General features: G+C 41.9%; 1 protein-coding gene across 2 annotated transcripts in view; it reads left to right on the forward strand.

Moving 5' to 3' along the window:
* Nucleotides 1-18,152, forward strand: part of MAPK7 (mitogen-activated protein kinase 7) — a 117,298-nt gene that overhangs the window by 30,068 nt on the left and 69,078 nt on the right. For both annotated transcript variants that reach the window (XR_003942881.1, XM_030210158.1), the window contains exons 3-4: nucleotides 1,406-1,571; nucleotides 13,883-15,024. Coding sequence is in view for 1 of the 2 variants with exons in the window: in XM_030210158.1 (XP_030066018.1) it covers nucleotides 1,406-1,571; nucleotides 13,883-15,024 (1,308 nt within the window). In the remaining variant the exon portion in view is untranslated. The remainder of the gene's footprint in view (nucleotides 1-1,405; nucleotides 1,572-13,882; nucleotides 15,025-18,152) is intronic.

An 18,152-nucleotide genomic window follows, 5' to 3' on the forward strand; every position in this document is an offset into this window, starting at 1 on the left:
AATTTTCACACAAACCAACAAACAGAACTCACTCTTACTCTCACTCCCACCTACTAACAGAATCACTTCTTATACTAGTTACAAATTCTAAAATTTCTAATACAGTTGTCACTTTCATGTTCCTCAAAAATCATTTCCAAAAAATAAAGTTCACCATTGGAGTCAGTCACCATTAGTTGAAATGGTGAGAATAATCATGTGATTTGTGGATCATGACGATTGTGTTAAGATGGAAAGGAGCAGTTTTATGTATTCCGGATTATGAGAGCATTTAACAACAGATTAATGCAGATTACAAGTTGAAGTGAACTATTTCCTGGGAAACAGACTGTTTCTTTAAGAGGAGAAATTACTGAACTTTGGAAAATTACTTTTGAGGAACATGAAAGTGACAATTGTATTAGAAATTTTAGAATTTGTAACTAGTATAAGAAGTGATTCTGTTAGTAGGTGTGAGTGAGAGTAAGAGTGAGTTGTGTTTGTTGGTTTGTGTGAAAAGTTTTAAAATATGTGAACGGCAATGATATTAATTAATGAGTTAAGTATCTAATAAAGATTGATAATTAAAAGACAATGGTTGTTGGAAAAAAAATTATTTTTCTAATGACGCATTTTACATTAATGTTCAGCTGTTTTGTTTCATTAGTTTTCTAATAAAGTACCTCTTTGAAACTGTCAAGCTGTTAGCATAATTGTGTTAGAATAGCCAATAGCTCTGGCTGCCACCTTACCTACTGTAGTGTTTTCATGTGGGCCTTCTAGTCTTATTTATAGATCTGACGATGGCAGGGTTACTCATTTTAATATCCTGCCTTGGTGTCAAAAATGTTGCTGTGAGTGGGCTGACAAACAGAGGAAGGGGTCACCCTTGGATGTTATGGATGACTGGGGGAGGGTGCTATTTCTGTGATTGCTGGGCTAATGGAGTGGAGGAGTAGCTTAATGGTTAGTGCAGCAGGCTTTGATCTTGGCAACCGGGGTTCAATTCCCATTATAGCTCCTTGTGACCTTGGGCAAGTCACTTAACCCTTCATTGCCCCAGACGCAAAAAATTTAGATTGTAAGCCCTCTAGGTACAGAAAAAGTACCTGCACAAAATTATGTATAGCACTGCGTTCATTTAGTAGTATGTAGAAATAATTAGTAGTAGTAGTACTAATGGAGTTGATAAAGGATAAAAAAAAAATACCAGTGGTCCTAATGCACTTTCTTTATGCACAAATTGCAGGAAGTCAGTTGCCACAACATAACCCGCATCCACATACTTCCCCTTGCATTCATTTACACACACACACACACACACCTGTACAAAGAGACGCCCAACTACATACGTGTACACTATACACACACACATGTAAAATATGAATTGTAATAACATTTTATTTTTTTTCTCTCCTACACCCAGGCCAGCAGGTTGCCATAAAGAAAATCCCAAATGCCTTTGATGTGGTCACAAATGCGAAGCGTACACTACGAGAGCTGAAAATCCTGAAACACTTCAAACATGACAATATCATCGCAATCAAGGACATCCTGAAGCCAACAGTCCCCTGCAGTGATTTCAAATCAGTGTAAGAATGGATACTGAGTTTAATTGCTGTTAAAAGTATGAGAAAGGAAAATGATGACCCATAAGTTTAAACTGTGTCTGTGTTAGTGAAGGGAAGAAATACATAGTGAACCATAAGTTCTTTCTGTTATATTGCTAAGTCCCAGTTTGAGGGAGGCAGAAATGAACGATGCTTTACCTGCTGAAATTACATTTCTAAAATCATCTGCTTGATGTGAGAGTAAACTTGCACATGCACAGTCTGTACATGAGTAATTTTACCAGGGCTGCGTGGAGGGCTTGAAGAGGAATTCACAGTCATACTTTTGAAAATACAACTGTGTGCGTAAATCAACCCATTCTGTACATGAGTAATTTTACCAGGGCTGCGTGGAGGGCTTGAGGAGGAATTTGCATTTATAGTCATACTTTTGAAAATACAACTGTGTGCGCAAATCAACCCAGAAAATGTATGCATACTACGAGTAGGTGTAAATGCAAATACATAGGGGTAATTCTATAACTGGGTGCCGCCATTTAGGCACTCTGAGGCAATGTGATAGAAGCATGTTCTATAAGAGAACCAAGGCGCCTAGGTTCAGTTACAGAATACTAGTGTAATTCTGCATCAATACACCTAACATTTAGGTGCCTGCAGTTACATCAGCCATAGATCTGATGTGTGGGTGCTTAATGGGGCCATTTTATTAAGGTGCAGTAGGCCTAATATGGGCCTACAGCACAGTAAAAGGACACTACCATGGGACGCGCTGAGGTGTCCCGGTAGTTTTCTGCTCAGCGAGTGTTAATCCCGCACTGGAAAATGCTTTTTATTCTCCAGTGCAGGAGGCGTGCCCATGGGCGGAAAGTAGGCGTGCCTGCTTTAATTGGGTAGTGCGGGCACATCACCACACATTACCTGATTAGCATGGGCAGCCCTTATCACCTCCTAAATAGGTAGTGGTAAGGGCTGCTGTGCTAATGGCCACTCATTAATGGGGAAGTTAGCACATGGCCATTACTAAAAATATGGCCAGGTGGCCATTTTACCACCATTATAAAAGTGGCCGCAATGCGCAGAAAACACATGCACTGACATCAGCACTGGCACTTTTTAGCACGGCCTGTAAAAGGACCCCTCTAAATGTTGCAGAAATGCGCGTAACTTACAGTATTCAGTAAATTATGTGGGTTACGTGGGAGCCCTGCCTCTGTCCTGCCATGCTCTACCCCTTTTTGTATACCCCTCTTGCACATACTTGCTGTGTAATTTGAAAGTGAATATTTGCAGAATAGCACTTAGGCAGAGTATTGGCATTTACATGCATATGTGTGTATGCCAGTATTCTAAGCATTTGCACGCATAATGCATGCATAACTGTTAGCGCCTAGTTCATAGAGTTGCCTCTTATAATCCTTTTGTGGTAATTTTCAAACTGGAAATACATGTATACTTGTGATTTGAAACTCTGATGAAGCTTTCTTTTAAGTAAATTACAGGTATTTTAAAATTACCCCTAAGGAAGGTAACTTTTTAACTGTGTGCTTATATATAAGCACTTAGAATATTTGTACCTACTTTCCTTTATAGAATACTGATGTAACTGAGTAGATATGTGTGTATATGTTGGGTGCAATCAAGTGTGCCAGCCATAGAGATGGTGTAAGTGCTCAAGCCTAAGTGCCATACATATGTAATGTACAGTATTCCCACCCAGACTTCACTGAACCCATCTATAAAAATACATGCTATGTAAGGTGTGCATGTGTGGGGTGGGGGGAGGTCATGTGAATCAAGCAAGATGGCTGCTTGAAGGGATTGCTACAACTTACTTTTCTAGATCTCAACGAGTTTCAGCAGTACCATCATCTTTGTTCATCAGAGATGATCTTGGTATTAGAAGAGAATGGCTTCCAAACAGTCCAAGGGCGAATTGATGTTTGCTGTGCATACTATGGTGAAATGTTCGAACAGGAACCGGTTACCCCAGAGAAGACAGCTCAGACGAAATCCTGATGCAGTAAGTGGTAGAGCTGTACCGAAGAGCACATGGGATAGGAGGAAATGTCCTATTGTGGATTAAAAACTGGTTGAAGGATAGGAAACAGAGAGTGGGGTTAAATGGGCAGTATTCACAATGGAGAAGGGTAGTTAGTGGGGTTCCTCAGGGGTCTGTGCTAGGACCGCTGCTTTTTAATATATTTATAAATGATTTAGAGATGGGAGTAACTAGCGAGGTAATTAAATTTGCTGATGACACAAAGTTATTCAAAGTTAAATCGCGACAGGATTGTGAAAAATTACAAGAGGACCTTACGAGACTGGGAGACTGGGCGGCTAAATGGCAGATGACGTTTAATGTAAGCAAGTGCAAGGTGATGCATGTGGGGAAAACAGAACCCAAATTATAGCTACGTCATGCAAGGCTCCACGTTAGGAGTTACGGACCAAGAAAGGGATCTGGGTGTCGTCGTCGATAATACACTGAAACCTTCTGCTCAGTGTGCTGCTGCGGCTAGGAAAGCGAATAGAATGTTGGGTATTATTAGGAAAGGTATGGAAAACAGGTGTGAGGATGTTATAATGCAGTTGTATCGCTCCATGGTGCGACCGCACCTTGAGTATTGTGTTCAATTCTGGTCACCACATCTCAAGAAAGATATAGTAGAATTGGAAAAGGTGCAGCGAAGGGCGACTAAAATGATAGTGGGGATGGGACGACTTCCCTATGAAGAAAGATTAAGGAGGCTAGGGCTATTCAACTTGGAGAAGAGACGGCTGAGGGGAGACATGATAGAGGTATATAAAATAATGAGTGGAATGGAACAGGTGGATGTTAAGCGTCTGTTCACGCTTTCCAAAAATACTAGGACTAGGGGGCATGCGATGAAACTACAGTGTAGTAAATTTAAAACAAATCGGAGAAAATTTTTGTTCACCCAACGTACAATTAAACTCTGGAATTTGTTGCCGGAGAAAGTTGTGAAGGCGGTTAGCTTAGCAGAGTTTAAAAAGGGGTTGGACGGTTTCCTAAAGGACAAGTCCATAAACCGCTACTAAATGGACTTGGGAAAAATCCACAATTCCAGGAATAACATGTATAGAATGTTTGTACTTTTGGGAAGCTTGCCAGGTGCCCTTGGCCTGGATTGGCTGCTGTCGTGGACAGGATGCTGGGCTCGATGGACCCTTGGTCTTTTCCCAGTATGGCATTACTTATGTACTTATGTACTTGTGGCAGAATGAAAAATATTATTCTTCTGAATACGAATAATGGGCATTGAGCTTTAGCATAAATAATAAAAGAAGCAACATGAAGTCAGAGATCAAGTGTTTTTTCAGTAGGATTTAGCACAGTAGAGCCCCGGATTATTTGTATTCGAATTTAAATCACTATTTATCTGAATACGAATAATGTATTCAGGGCCGAATCGAGTACAAATATTCGGTACAGCCCTAGTAAGTGGAGACACGACATGCTTCAAACAAATTTGAATGCTATTACCGAGCTTTAAAATGAGCTATCTGCATTAAACAACCCAGCTTACTTTACTTATTTGAGGAGTGGGTAACATGAAGCAACATGAAGTCAGAGATCAAGTGTTTTTTCAGTAGGATTTAGCACAGTAGAGCCCCGGATTATTTGTATTCGAATTTAAATCACTATTTATCTGAATACGAATAATGTATTCAGGGCCGAATCGAGTACAAATATTCGGTACAGCCCTAGTAAGTGGAGACACGACATGCTTCAAACAAATTTGAATGCTATTACCGAGCTTTAAAATGAGCTATCTGCATTAAACAACCCAGCTTACTTTACTTATTTGAGGAGTGGGTAACAGTACTTGATGTGGAACTCCGTGACATCACTTGCTATCTTGGCAAGTTGAGGCCTTGCAGAGACATTGAGGATTTAGCTAACTGCTCCAGAAGAAGCAATGTCGGGCTTCTAGACCTCCCAAAATAATCTGAAGACTTGCACATGGTGGCCTTTTGCAAACATTATCCCCAAGATTTTGGAGATATCCTTTAGCCCGCCGCTGGAGCGGGCACACCGTGTACTATTTTGATCTCTCTCCAGTTCATTGCAGCCTTGATCTATTGTCATGAAGATTCTACGCCATCCTCATGTATGCCAAATTCCTGCAGGTGGCAAGAACTAAACTCATGCTCCTGAATGCTGGGCAGAAACTGGGTTGTTTGGGGTTTTTTTGTTCTGGATTTAGTGAAGGCTACAGCGCATCGCCAAAAAAATTTTTTAGAAATGCAACCCCTGTTGAAAGCCATCGGAGCACAAGACAGATTATTTTATCTGGCGCACATGAGAATCACATTTCAGAATAACACCAACAACCACAATGATCCAGTGGAACTAGACATTTCTGAATGAGGAATCCGCAAAGGTCCATGAGAAGTCATAATGTTGAAACTTGACAGTGGACTTTTACTCTCCTGGTACCACTGATCTGTTTTGATATGATTTAGGTCAGCTATCCTCTAGCAACCTGTCTTTTAAGGGATGGATGATGCTCGCACTGTTTTGGATACCTGCAGTTTAGGAGGTGTTGGTGTATAACTGTTTTGCCTGTTCCATTGACAGCATGGATGGTAACTGTTACTGTCTACAATTCAACAGACAATCAAACAGCAGTGATCGAAGGAAGGACAAACACAGCAAGAGTTGATCCAAATGTTAGCTTTAATGAAAACAGGACCCAATCTGGCCAAGTTTCGGAAAAACCTTTGTCAGGGGGTAACAAAGGTTTCCACAATACATTCACAGATTCAAAGCATGTACTGCACTACCTGCATTTAAAAGAAAAAATGAGGCCCAATGTTAAAAGTAAAAGAATGCAACCAACAGCATCTGCATAGAAAAACTCTGGTCCAATTCCACATATTACTGGTTCTTCAGTTACTGTTTATAAGATGGGGAGTCCAAACCGCTGCCATCTTGGACTTTTAAATTTTGCTCAGTCGAAGAGACGGGTTTGGCAACTGGGAGGTATGTTTGATAAGTCTGGGTTTAGTAATAGATGTTTATGCATATCCATCAACCAGTATTATTTGGTTTGATTATTTGTAAGGGACATTTCCTAGAAACAGCCTGGTGACGAAACACATTGGAGCTGGTCCCCAGCCAACTTGAGATGAATAGTTTTATGAGTATTTTTATCCGCATTTAATACTGTGTAATACCACATGAAGAGTGGGATGCCTTGAGCTATAATGAAAATGATATTACATATAAAAATATAAATGTAACTTTTTAAGTATGAGCAGTTAACACGGATCATTGAGGAGGTGGGTGCATAATTTTTTTGAGGAATGGAAGGGTTCTTCAAAGTGGTCTTCTGAGATCTGTGGTTACTATAAGTACGAAGGGCTTCTTGTGTATGATTGGAGTCTAATTTATGGAAGTCTGTTTGAATTTGATTGGATTATATGTGCCTGCTTAACCAGGTCTGGAATTTTTTTTAAACACTTTCTAACTCTTCTTGGGTCACAACTGTTGGATTTGTATAGACATTTGGTTTCTGATCCTGCATGCTATTCTATATTGCCGAGCACCTAAATCCCTTAGCATGCAGTTCAAAAGGGAACGTGGGCAGGGGAAATTTACATTCGGTTTCAGCTGGTGTAAATATTGGTGCTCAACTTTTAGTGCAGAAATTGACTCTAAGCACTATTCTATAAAGGCGCTCATCCTGGAGTGACCTTTATAGAATTGTGCTTAGTGTTGTTTTCAGGCACTGATTTTTTTTTTTTTTTTTGCCATTTTATAGAATTTCCCCATGCTCTGCTTGAACTGGACAAGTATTATATATCCCCCACATTTTCCAAACATGTTTGGTTTGGTATGGCTTACATTGTTAGCTGTTGGGGGTTGAGAAGTACATTTTGAGAGTATATGGGGGAGTAGAGAATTAAGCGAGAGATTGGTAAGGAAGGGAGGGAGGGGGTGGGTAGATGTGAGAAGAGGTATGGGGCGGTTTGTTAACATGTCAAGGAAGATTTATTGTTCAGGTTTGGTTGCTTAGTTTCCTGTGTTTCATAGTTTGGTTATCTTGAAGTCTTGAACTTGGTTTGTGAGACACGGATTAGGTCACATGTTGTAGGGGTGAGGATGGTTTATTTTTGTTGTCTGTGGGTAGGAACGTTTTTAACAGGTAAGTCTTGTGTTTCCAAAAGTTAATGTAAGGTGTAATGGATCTTAGTGACTTGGGAAGGGCATTCTATAGTTTGGTGCTTTGGTATGGGAAATTTGCTGAGTGAACAGATTTGTAGATAAGCTTGTGATAACTGAGGCAGTGAAAGGTCAGAGAATTCCTTGCCTCCTTCAGTGTGTTTTTAAGAGGTAGGATGATCATGTCTGAGAGATATGCAGGCGCCTCATAGTGGACTATGAGCCAGACCATGGTGCAGAGTTTGAAAGTTATTCGGGCTTTGATTGGGAGCCAGTGGAGTGCTGTTCATAGAGGGCTGGCTGTTTCATATCGTGGGTTTCTTAAGATAATTCTGGCTGCTGCATTTTGAGCCGTTTGGAGTCTCTTTGTGACATGCTCTTTGAACCTGAATAGATTGCGTTGCAGTAGACTAAGTGTATGAGAGCTGTGGATTGTACAATAAGATGGAATACTTTTGTGGGGAAGTTGTTTCTAATTCTCCTTAGTTTGTTTCCACATTGTGTGGAATGTGTTACTTTGTGACCTGGGGTTCAAAGGTCAGTTTTTGATCGATGATCACTCCTTGGAGTTTTAGGTTGTTTGAGAAGGGGGGTATGTGGTTCCATCTATGGTTATGTTGGGTATGGTGGTTGGTTTGTGGGCTGCTGTTACTACCAGGAATTGGGTCTTGTTTCTGTTGAGTTTGCACTTGAATGCAGTGGCCCAGTTTTCTAGTATGTGTAGGTCTTTTTTTTTTTTTTTTTTTAAATATTCTCTGAGATGTCTTTGATGATGTTTTTGAATGGGATAAAGATGGTCACATTATCAGTATAGATGAATGGGTTGAGTCCTTCATTGGCTAGTTTTTTGGCTAATGGGGTCATCATGATGTTGAATAGGATTGGAGAGGGAGGATCCCTGTGGAACTCCTGATTGTGCTTTCCAGGGGGAGGGAGTGGATAGTTCATTTTTCATTTTGACTTGGTATGATCTTTTGGTCAGAAAATTTTCAAACCATTTGAGTACTGCCTCACTTATGCCGATCTTGTCAAGTATTCGTTTTAATGTGCAGTGGTCAACCATTTTGAAGACTGATGACATGTCGAATTGTAGTAATAGTATGTTCCTTCCCTGACTGATTTCTCTTCTGAAGTTGGCGATTAGAGCGGTTAGTGTCGTTTCTGTGCTGTGGCGTGATCTGAAGCCTGAGTGAGAATCGTGGAGTATTGAGGAGTTGTTCAAGTATTTGGTAAGTTGTTTGTTGACTATACTTTCTACTAGCTTGGCGATGAGGGGTATGGAGGCTACTGGTCTCTAATTTTTGATGTTGCTTTTGCTTGATTTAGGATTTTTAGGAATAGATGTTAGAATGATGTTACCTTTTTTCCTTAGGGAAGGTGCCTGCGGTCATCAGGTCAGCTAAGTAGGCGGTGATGCTTTCTAGGAATTGGGCGGGAGGTTCTTTTTAGTAGCTAGCTGGGGTATGTGAGCAGTGGGATTTAGTAATTTTAAGTAGTAATTGCTGAACTAGAGCTGTTTTGGGGGGTGAGAATGATGTCCATGATCTGTCAGTATTATATGGTTTATCGATTCTGGTGAGCTCATCAAGAAACAGGTCCAGGTTTGGGTCGTCTTTTTGGAAGCAGGCTCTCATTGATGTTATTTGTCTTCGAAATAGTTGGCTATTTCTTGTGCTTCCGGTGGGTTTTTTTGTTCCACATGTCTGTCAAGTCTGTGGATAGTAGATTACGCTGTATAGTTTTTTTGTTTTTGTAGTTGGAACCGATTAGTTTGTTTGTTTGTTTGTGTTTATTTTATTTTTATACAATTTACAGTTATATCAAGGAGTTACACTTGATTGGAAAGTATTTTCTCATATATTAAAGATCATGATTAATACAAAATTCCTCATAAGTCTATACTCAAGTCCACTTTAAAGAGAGACATCCATATTATAGGAAGAATAAAAGGAAATAAAAAAAAAATAGGAAATTTAGCATCTAGGAAGCATTCTAACAAGGTTAATTCTATTTCACTCCTTCAAGTCTTTTAGATGTTACAAATGATGTTAATTGTGATGGGTCTATGAAAACATATTTAAGAGAATTATAACATATTATGAATTTACAAGGCAAATGAAGGTAAAAAGTGGCTCCTAGTCTTAGTACTTCTGGCTTCAGTATCAGAAATTGTTTACGTTTTCTTTGTGTTTCTTTTGAAACATCTGGGAATAACGATATCTTAAGTCCCAAAAACATTTTATCTTTATGTTTAAAGAACATTTTAAGCAGCCATTGTTTGGCAGTAAATCAACTGTAGCTACCAAAGTTGCAGCAGTTGCTTGTTCCGTATCAGATGTTTCTAGAAGATCTGTAACATTCAAGGAATCCTGTTGTTGCTGTAATTAATCTTGTATTTTAGACGGCACATAATAAACTTGAGTAAGAGGTGGGAGGTTTACTTCTGGTATCTCCAAAACTTCTTTAAAGTAATGATGTATCATTTCCAAAAGCTTAATCATTTTAAGTTTTGGAAAATTTATGAATCTTAAATTGTATCTTCGCATATGATTCTCATAATTTTCCATTTTGTTCTTGAAATTTATGATATCTTTCAAAATAACATTTCTTCTGCCTTATCAATCTTTTCAGAACATAATTTCAATATCCGTTTTATCTACTTTCTTTTCAATATTATTAACTTTTTGAGTTAGTACTTTAGTTTGTTGAAATTGGGACTGAACCATTTGAGAGACCAGGTCCCACAAGGAAAAGAGTCACCACAGAGGGTTTCTCTAAAACCGGTAAAGGCATATCTAATAAGTCTGTTTTCTGCCCATTACCTGTTCCTATTTGTTCCGCACCAGAAATCATCAGCTTCCTTCCTTCCAGGAACATCAAAAGTCCCTTTGGATCCCTTTGAGAATGTTCAATGTGGCTTCTCTCGAAGCCAGATCAGATCCGCTCTTTGGCGTCTGTCTGCTCGCTGCTTCAGAGGGGAAACTTGTCCAAACTGGTTGCGGAGGTGGAGCTCTTACTTCGGGGCTCAGCGTAACATCAAGTCCGTGAGACGCCGAAAACTCCTCCACTGTGCCGGCGTCTCCTACGGAACCGCTCCCGATCATTCTTCCTTGCACTGGCGTCCTTTGAAAACGGTCAATTAGACCAGAAGGTAAGGAGGTAGGCGTTGGAGAAGCCCGACCTGCTGCCTTTCCTCTTCTTTTCGGCATTTTGCTGTTAAGAAGAAACAAGGACTACAACGCTCTTAAATGTCTCAAGTGCAATCTGATTAGTTGTTTGTAGTAGTTGAATTTGGCTTTCCTCGGTATCTATTTGTATCATCTGATTTCTGATTTCCATTTTGTTTTGTTATCCTCTGTTTTGATTTTCTGCCATAGTCTTTCCAGCTTCCTGAATTCTCTTTTGTGTTCCTTTAGTTGTTGTTGTACCATGGGTTTACCTTGATTCTGGTTGTTCTCTTCGTTTTCAGAGGTGCTATGTTATTGAGGACGGTGTGGCATCTGTCCTCACAGGTTGTTAGGAATTGTATGATATTATTGGGAGGCAGCCACAAATTGGAATAGATATTGGTCCCGAAGGTTTCATTGTCTATTCTGCCTTGGGATTCCTAGATTGTCTGGATGGTTGTGGTTTGAGGGGTGGCCTCTTTCCAGTTGAGGGTAGTGAGTAGTTTGAAGTGGTCAGACTAAGGTATTTCCTCCCATTTTATATTGTTGGGTGTTATGTGGTGTGTTTCTGTGAGTTTTTTTTCTCTGGAAGTCACTCTTTCACTGCTTTGTTATTGAATACTAGCTTGGTTGTTAAAGTGCCCAAGAGCTTATGAGGCACAACTCATTAGGGTTCTCAATCTCCACCTGCTTGGCGGATGGTCACAAACCATTTTTCTGGACTGATCCTTTGGGACTAAAGGAAAGAAAATTATCAGGTAATTAGCAAATTTTTCCTTTATCTGAAAAAGCTGTTGAATTTATTACTAACTTTGGCTGTTAAGGTTTGTGGCTGGCTGCAGGACCTCACAAAATGTGACACACACAGGTTGCAGGTAAAGTCAAATCATGTTATTTATATACATAAGGGAAATAATTAGCCCTGTTTCCGCATAGGCTTGATACTTCTAATAAAGTCTTTTCAATCAAAGTCCCAGTTTCAGTAGGCTGTCCATGACATGACTGCACACTTCAATAACTTTCTCTAGCATAATCACCATTCCAATAGCCTGTCCCACAGCATGGCTTCACAGTTCCAACATCCAAGGGATAATTGGCCTACCTTGGCAGTCGTGAGTTGCCTCTTACACAATCCCTGGAATCATAGCCTTCTTACAACACAGGGTGCAAGCATCTGAGCTAGGGCCACTCCTCTTCTCTGGAACTTCCATCAGATACTGCAGCCAAGCCAGAACACCCTGGGAGGATCCTTGCTTGAGCCTCCCTATTCTGCCAAAGAGCTTGGGCCTTCCTGCTTTCTGCTTGAGCCCTGCCTTTTTGGCCAGACAGGCTAACATACCTATTCTTAAGGTGGCTCTGCATCAGTGATGGAGTGTTCTTAAGGAAAACATACCACCCACTCCCTCACAAGGGGCCCGATGATCAATACCCTGCGCTGTTCCGAAACAGTGCCATAAAAATGCCAGAACAGCGCGGGGAATTAACTTCCCAAAGATCAAGACTAATAACATGCAAATTTAGGCTGATCATTGGGGGGAAAAGCGTGGGAGGATTGTACCGGGCCATGCGTTCCGGCACAGTCCTGTTGCAGTTGTTTGACAGATCCAGGCTGTCAAAAAAAAAAGCCCGGACCTGTCAAACCTCAGGCCCCTAAACACAGGGGGCGCTGGAGGTCGGGTGGACCCCCAGACCCCTCACCCCCCACAAGGACTGGTGGACCTTCAGGCCCCTCCCCCCCCCCCCCCCCCCCCCCGAACACAAAGCACCCCCTCCCCCCAAAAAAGAACTAAAATACCCTGGTGGTCCAATGGGACCCTCGACAGCTCCTTGCTAACCCTGGTGGCCTAGCGGTGGGGTTCCCCTCCCAACCCCAACCCCCTCCCCTTATACCTCAGAATAGAGGAAGGGACTAGCGCTGTCTCCTTCTTCTGGGCACCACCTCAAAAATGGCCACCGCTTGAAGTCTTGGCAGCCATTTTAAAGAAATGGCAGCAAGTGGATCAGCAGGCAGGAAAGAGTGGGGATCTTTTTTGCCCCGAAGAGGCCACTAGACCACCAGGCTGGATTGAAGTACGTTTGGGGAGGGCACCCTGACTCAGTAGAGGAGGGGAGATAGATAGATTTGTGGATGGGTGGAAGGGGCTGTTAAAAGGGTGGATGGAATGGGTGCAGAGAGGGAGGGGGCTGGAAAAAAACTTGGTAAGAGGGATGTGCATGGAGGGGGGAGGAGGGAAAAGGGGGAAATAGAGCATATGGACAGGGGGGTCATCCTGCTCATGGATGTTTGCTTTTTGATATTGTACCTCTTTTTTTAAAAATTTTGTATTTAACAGAGTACGGAATAAAATTCATTTTATATTACTTTCACTTCTTACAGAATCTGACTTTCTTTTGGGGGGGGGGGGGGGATCAAGGTGACTGTGCGGCAGGGTACGATGTGGCGGGGCTGTATGGGCCAGGGGTAGGGATGGAGAGATTACTTGTGGTAGGGATGGGCGGGGACAGGTTAGATTCATGTGAGGATGGGTGGGGATAGCTTAGATTTTGGTGGGGACGGGTTAGATTTCTGTCCCTGTGCAACTCGCTACAGTAAGAGATTATGAAGAGAGCAAAGAGAACAAAAAGAAAAAGGAAAATTTTTTTTTTTATAGAGAAATGAGAGAAACAAAAAAATAAGTAACCAGTCATACACAGCATAAATTGAAAAATTATTTTATTTAGAAATTAAAATAATATAAAATGCTGCAGTGCAGTATTTAGTTTTATGCATATTTAGTATGTGGAAATGTTATTCAAATATGTCACTATATCAGCAGAGAACTTTCCAAGCCCTATGGTAGATTTTATCCCTAGTTATTGTTGGATATCACAAGCCTTAATCATAAGTTCTTTCTCTCTGAGTTTCTGTATTACATTAGAAAGGATAGTGATAATGGTCTTTAAGTTTCTCAGTACCTGACATTTCTTTCCCCTAGGTATGTGGTGTTGGACCTTATGGAGAGCGATCTCCACCAAATCATCCACTCATCCCAGCTTCTCACCCTGGAACATGTTCGCTATTTCCTGTACCAACTTCTCCGTGGACTAAAGTATATCCACTCTGCCAACGTCCTCCACCGGGACCTAAAGCCCAGCAACCTGCTTATCAATGAGAACTGTGAATTGAAGATTGGGGATTTTGGCATGGCCCGGGGACTCTGTTCCAAGCCTGAGGAGTACAAGTATTTCATGACCGAGTATGTGGCCACCCGCTGGTACCGCGCTCCTGAGTTGATGCTCTCTCTCCATGAGTACACCCGGGCCATTGACATGTGGTCAGTAGGCTGCATTTTTGCTGAGATGCTAGGTCGGAAGCAACTCTTTCCAGGCAGGAACTATGTCCATCAGCTGCAGCTCATCATGACAGTCTTGGGAACACCCTCTGAGAAGGTGATCCATGCCATTGGGGCAGATCGGGTAAGGGCTTACATTCAGAGCCTACCACGGCGACAGCCAGTGCCCTGGGAGAGCTTGTATCCAAACGTGGATCGAAAGGCATTGTCACTTTTAAGCCGCATGCTGCGCTTTGACTCCCGGGAGCGTATCTCGGTGCCAGAGGCTTTACGACATCCTTTCGTTTCAAAATACCATGACCCAGATGACGAACCAGACTGTGTACCTGCGTTTGACTTCAACTTTGATCAGCCAACACTAAGCCGGGAGGAGATCAAGGCAGCCATCATGGCTGAAGTCTGGGATTTCCATCAGCGGCGGGAGGGCATTCGGCGACAAATCAGTTTTGCACCACAACTGCGAGCAGCAACCAACGATAGCACCCTGAAACCATTTCGAGTGCCATCGCCTGCCTGTGCAGACATTGATATGCCCTCAGCTGGGAATGGGACAGATTTTTGCATGGAATCACTGGTCACTACTGCACTACCAGAGACTATTGATCTTACCTCACCAGTGGAGACTATCCTTTCTTCTGCAGCAGTTGAAGAGGTCACTAATGTTCCCACCGCAGTGAAGGTGGAGCTAGAGATGGTGCCGAAGAAGGAGGGTACCATATCAGATGACACTAAGGCAGCTTTGAAGGCAGCTCTCTTGAAGTCAGCGCTGCGGAACAAAAACAAAGGTGAGTCGGGTGATTTAAAGAATTCCTTCTTATATCAATGATAAAAATTTGAACTTGACTGTATTTGTTTGAAAACAAAGTGAAATATCCAGTGATAAAGGCTGTTTTCTTTCAAGCCATTTTAAAATAAAATCTAGTAGCAATGGCAACAAAATAGTTTAGATAGTACTGTAGAATATTTGGATTTTATTTGACCATCGTGATCAGTGAGTTAAAAAAGAAAATGTTGACCATTGTGGCTGATTATCAGGCTACAGAATGAGGAGAGAGCAAACAATTTATGAATCCAGCCAAAAACAAAAAGTCTGCCATATCCCAAACTCTAAGATAGACAGCTATCATTTATTCTTCCACATGAAAAATGAAAACCTCAAAACTGCAGGATTGTCATTCAGTGCAGACAAAAATCCTTCTAAGGAGTCCACATTACTATCATTGGTTTCCTCTCGGGGAGAAAAAAAGAACAGAGAGGGGAAAAAAACTCCATATCAAAAATTATGGAGAAAAGCCAACTGTTCAAAAAAAACCAAAAACCTGTACATTTTGCAAAGAATTGCTATACACTCTAGTGCTAGAAAATATAAGGTTCCTAATTAAATAAAAAATACCACTTTGCAAATCACCAAAAAAATGTTTCTTTGGAGCTGCTAATAAGATGGCATTTATCTGAAGGTGATCCTGTAGTCCACATCGCTGAGTAATTTCATTTAGATTGCATGGCAGTGGAAGAGGAAATACCACTGCTATACATTGGGTGAACTGTGTGGATCTCTAAGTTAGCAGAGGAGGAGGAAATGACCCAGTGTGCAACAGTTCACTTCCTCCTCTGCTACTGCGCAATCTAGGAAAGCAGTAGGGCACCCTAGGGGGCACTGCAGTGGACTTCATAAAATGCTCCCAGGTACACATCTCATCACTGCTCCCTTATCTTGTCTGCTCAACCCCCCCCCCCCCCCCCTAAAAAAAAAACCTCACTACTCACAACTGTACACCATTACCATTGCCCTTATGGGTGAGGGGGCACCTATATGTGAGTTTGTGGTGAATTCTGGAGGGCTCACAGTTTCCTCCACAAGTGTAACTAGTAGGGGGGAGGTATGGGCCTGGGTCCACCTGTCTGCAGTGCACTACACCCGCAATGTTCTAATGAACCTGAGTATAACATCTGAGGCTGACGTAGAGGCTGGCAGTAATGTTTTTGTTCACAGGTTTTTCTTTTTTTTTTGGGGGGGGGGGGGGAGGTCAGTGACCACTTAGGGAGTTAGGTGGAAGTCGTCCCTGATTCCCTCCAGTGGTCATCTGGTCATTTAGGGCACCTTGTTTTGTCTTATTCATTATAAAAAAAGGTCTAGCTCAAAACGCCTTAGTTTTAGTCCTGGATGGTTTTGTTTTGTTCCATTATGGCTGAAAAACGTCTGAGTGTTAGGAACGCCCAGATCCTGCCCTTAACACGCCCCTTGGTTTTGAAAATACCAATTTGGACGTTTTTGTCAGAAAAACATCCAAATACAGATTTATGCAACTTTTTGGACGTTTTTCTCTTTTGAAAGTATGTTCCATAGTAACCTATAGAACCTTGTAAATCTTAAGTTCTTTGAAAATGAACCCCATAGTAACATAGTAGATGATGGCAGATAAAAATATGTACGGTCCATCCAGTCTGCCCAACAAGATAAACTCATAGCATAAGGTATGATGTGATAGTAACATAGTAACATAGTAGATGACGGCAGAAAAAGACCTGCACGGTCCATCTAGTCTGCCCACGATAAACTCATGTGTATACCTTACCTTGATTTGTACCTGTCTTTTTCAGGGCACAGACCATATAAGTCTGTGCAGCAGTATTTCCCGCCTCCCAACCACCAGTCCCGCCTCCCATCACCGGCTCCGGCACAGACCCCGTATAAGTCTGCCCTCCCCCATCCTAGCCTCTCAACCACCAACCCCTCTTCCCCCCGCCACCCAATTTCAGCTAAGCTTCTGTGGATCCATTCCTTCTGCACAGGATTCCTTTATGCCTGTCCCACGCATGCTTGAATTCCATTACCGTTTTCATCTCCACCACCTCCCGCGGGAGGGCATTCCAAGCGTTCACCACCCTCTCCGTGAAGAAATACTTCCTGACATCTTTCCTGAGTCTGCCCCCCTTCAATCTCATTTCATGTCCTCTCGTTCTACCGCCTTCCCCTCTCCGGAAAAGATTCGTTTGCGGATTAATACCTTTCAAATATTTGAACGTCTGTATCATATCACCCCTGTTCCTCCTTTCCTCCAGAGTATACATGTTCAGGTCAGCAAGTCTCTCTTCATACGTCTTGGAACGCAACTCCCATACCATCCTCGTAGCTTTTCTTTGTACCGCTTCCATTTTTTTAACATCCTTCGCAAGGTACAGCCTCCAAAACTGAACACAATACTCCAGGTGGGGCCTCACCAACGTCTTATACAGGGGCATTAAAACCTCCTTTTTTCTGCTGGTCACACCTCTCTCTATACAGCCTAGCAACCTTCTCGCTACGGCCACCGCCTTGTCGCACTGTTTCATAGCCTTTAGGTCCTCAGATACTATCACCCCAAGATCCCTCTCCCCGTCCGTGACTATCAGGCTCTCCCCACCTAACACATACGCCTCCCTTGGATTTCTACTCCCTAAGTGCATCACTTTGCATTTCTTCGCATTGAATTTTAATTGCCAAACGTCAGGTGATACTACCTATGTATATTTGATCTTGGTTTGTCCTTGTCATTTTCAGGGCACAAGACCATAAATGTCTGCCTGGCACTGTCCTTGTTCTCCAACTATGTTCTTACGTAGATCTCTTAAATCTTGATCTTTCTCCGTTTAATTTTTGTCTTGTTTTAGTTTCCCAGTGGCTTTGTTTGATAGGAGGATTCAGCTTACATCTGTTGTTTCAGGTAGTGTATATTATTGGGAGATTAAGCCTTGTATCCAGTTCTGTTAAGGCAGTCAATCTCTCTTCAGAAATTCTGTGGTTATTTTGGGGTCTAACTCTGATTCCAAACTTTATCTTTGAGAATCAGATATAAGCTGTCCCAGTGACTAGTTTCTAGACACTAAGAGCTAAAGCCATGCTAGCGATTCCCACACGGCAAATGAGAGGAAC

This window comes from Microcaecilia unicolor, chromosome 7, assembly GCF_901765095.1.
Source record: "Microcaecilia unicolor chromosome 7, aMicUni1.1, whole genome shotgun sequence".
Lineage (NCBI taxonomy): Eukaryota > Metazoa > Chordata > Amphibia > Gymnophiona > Siphonopidae > Microcaecilia > Microcaecilia unicolor.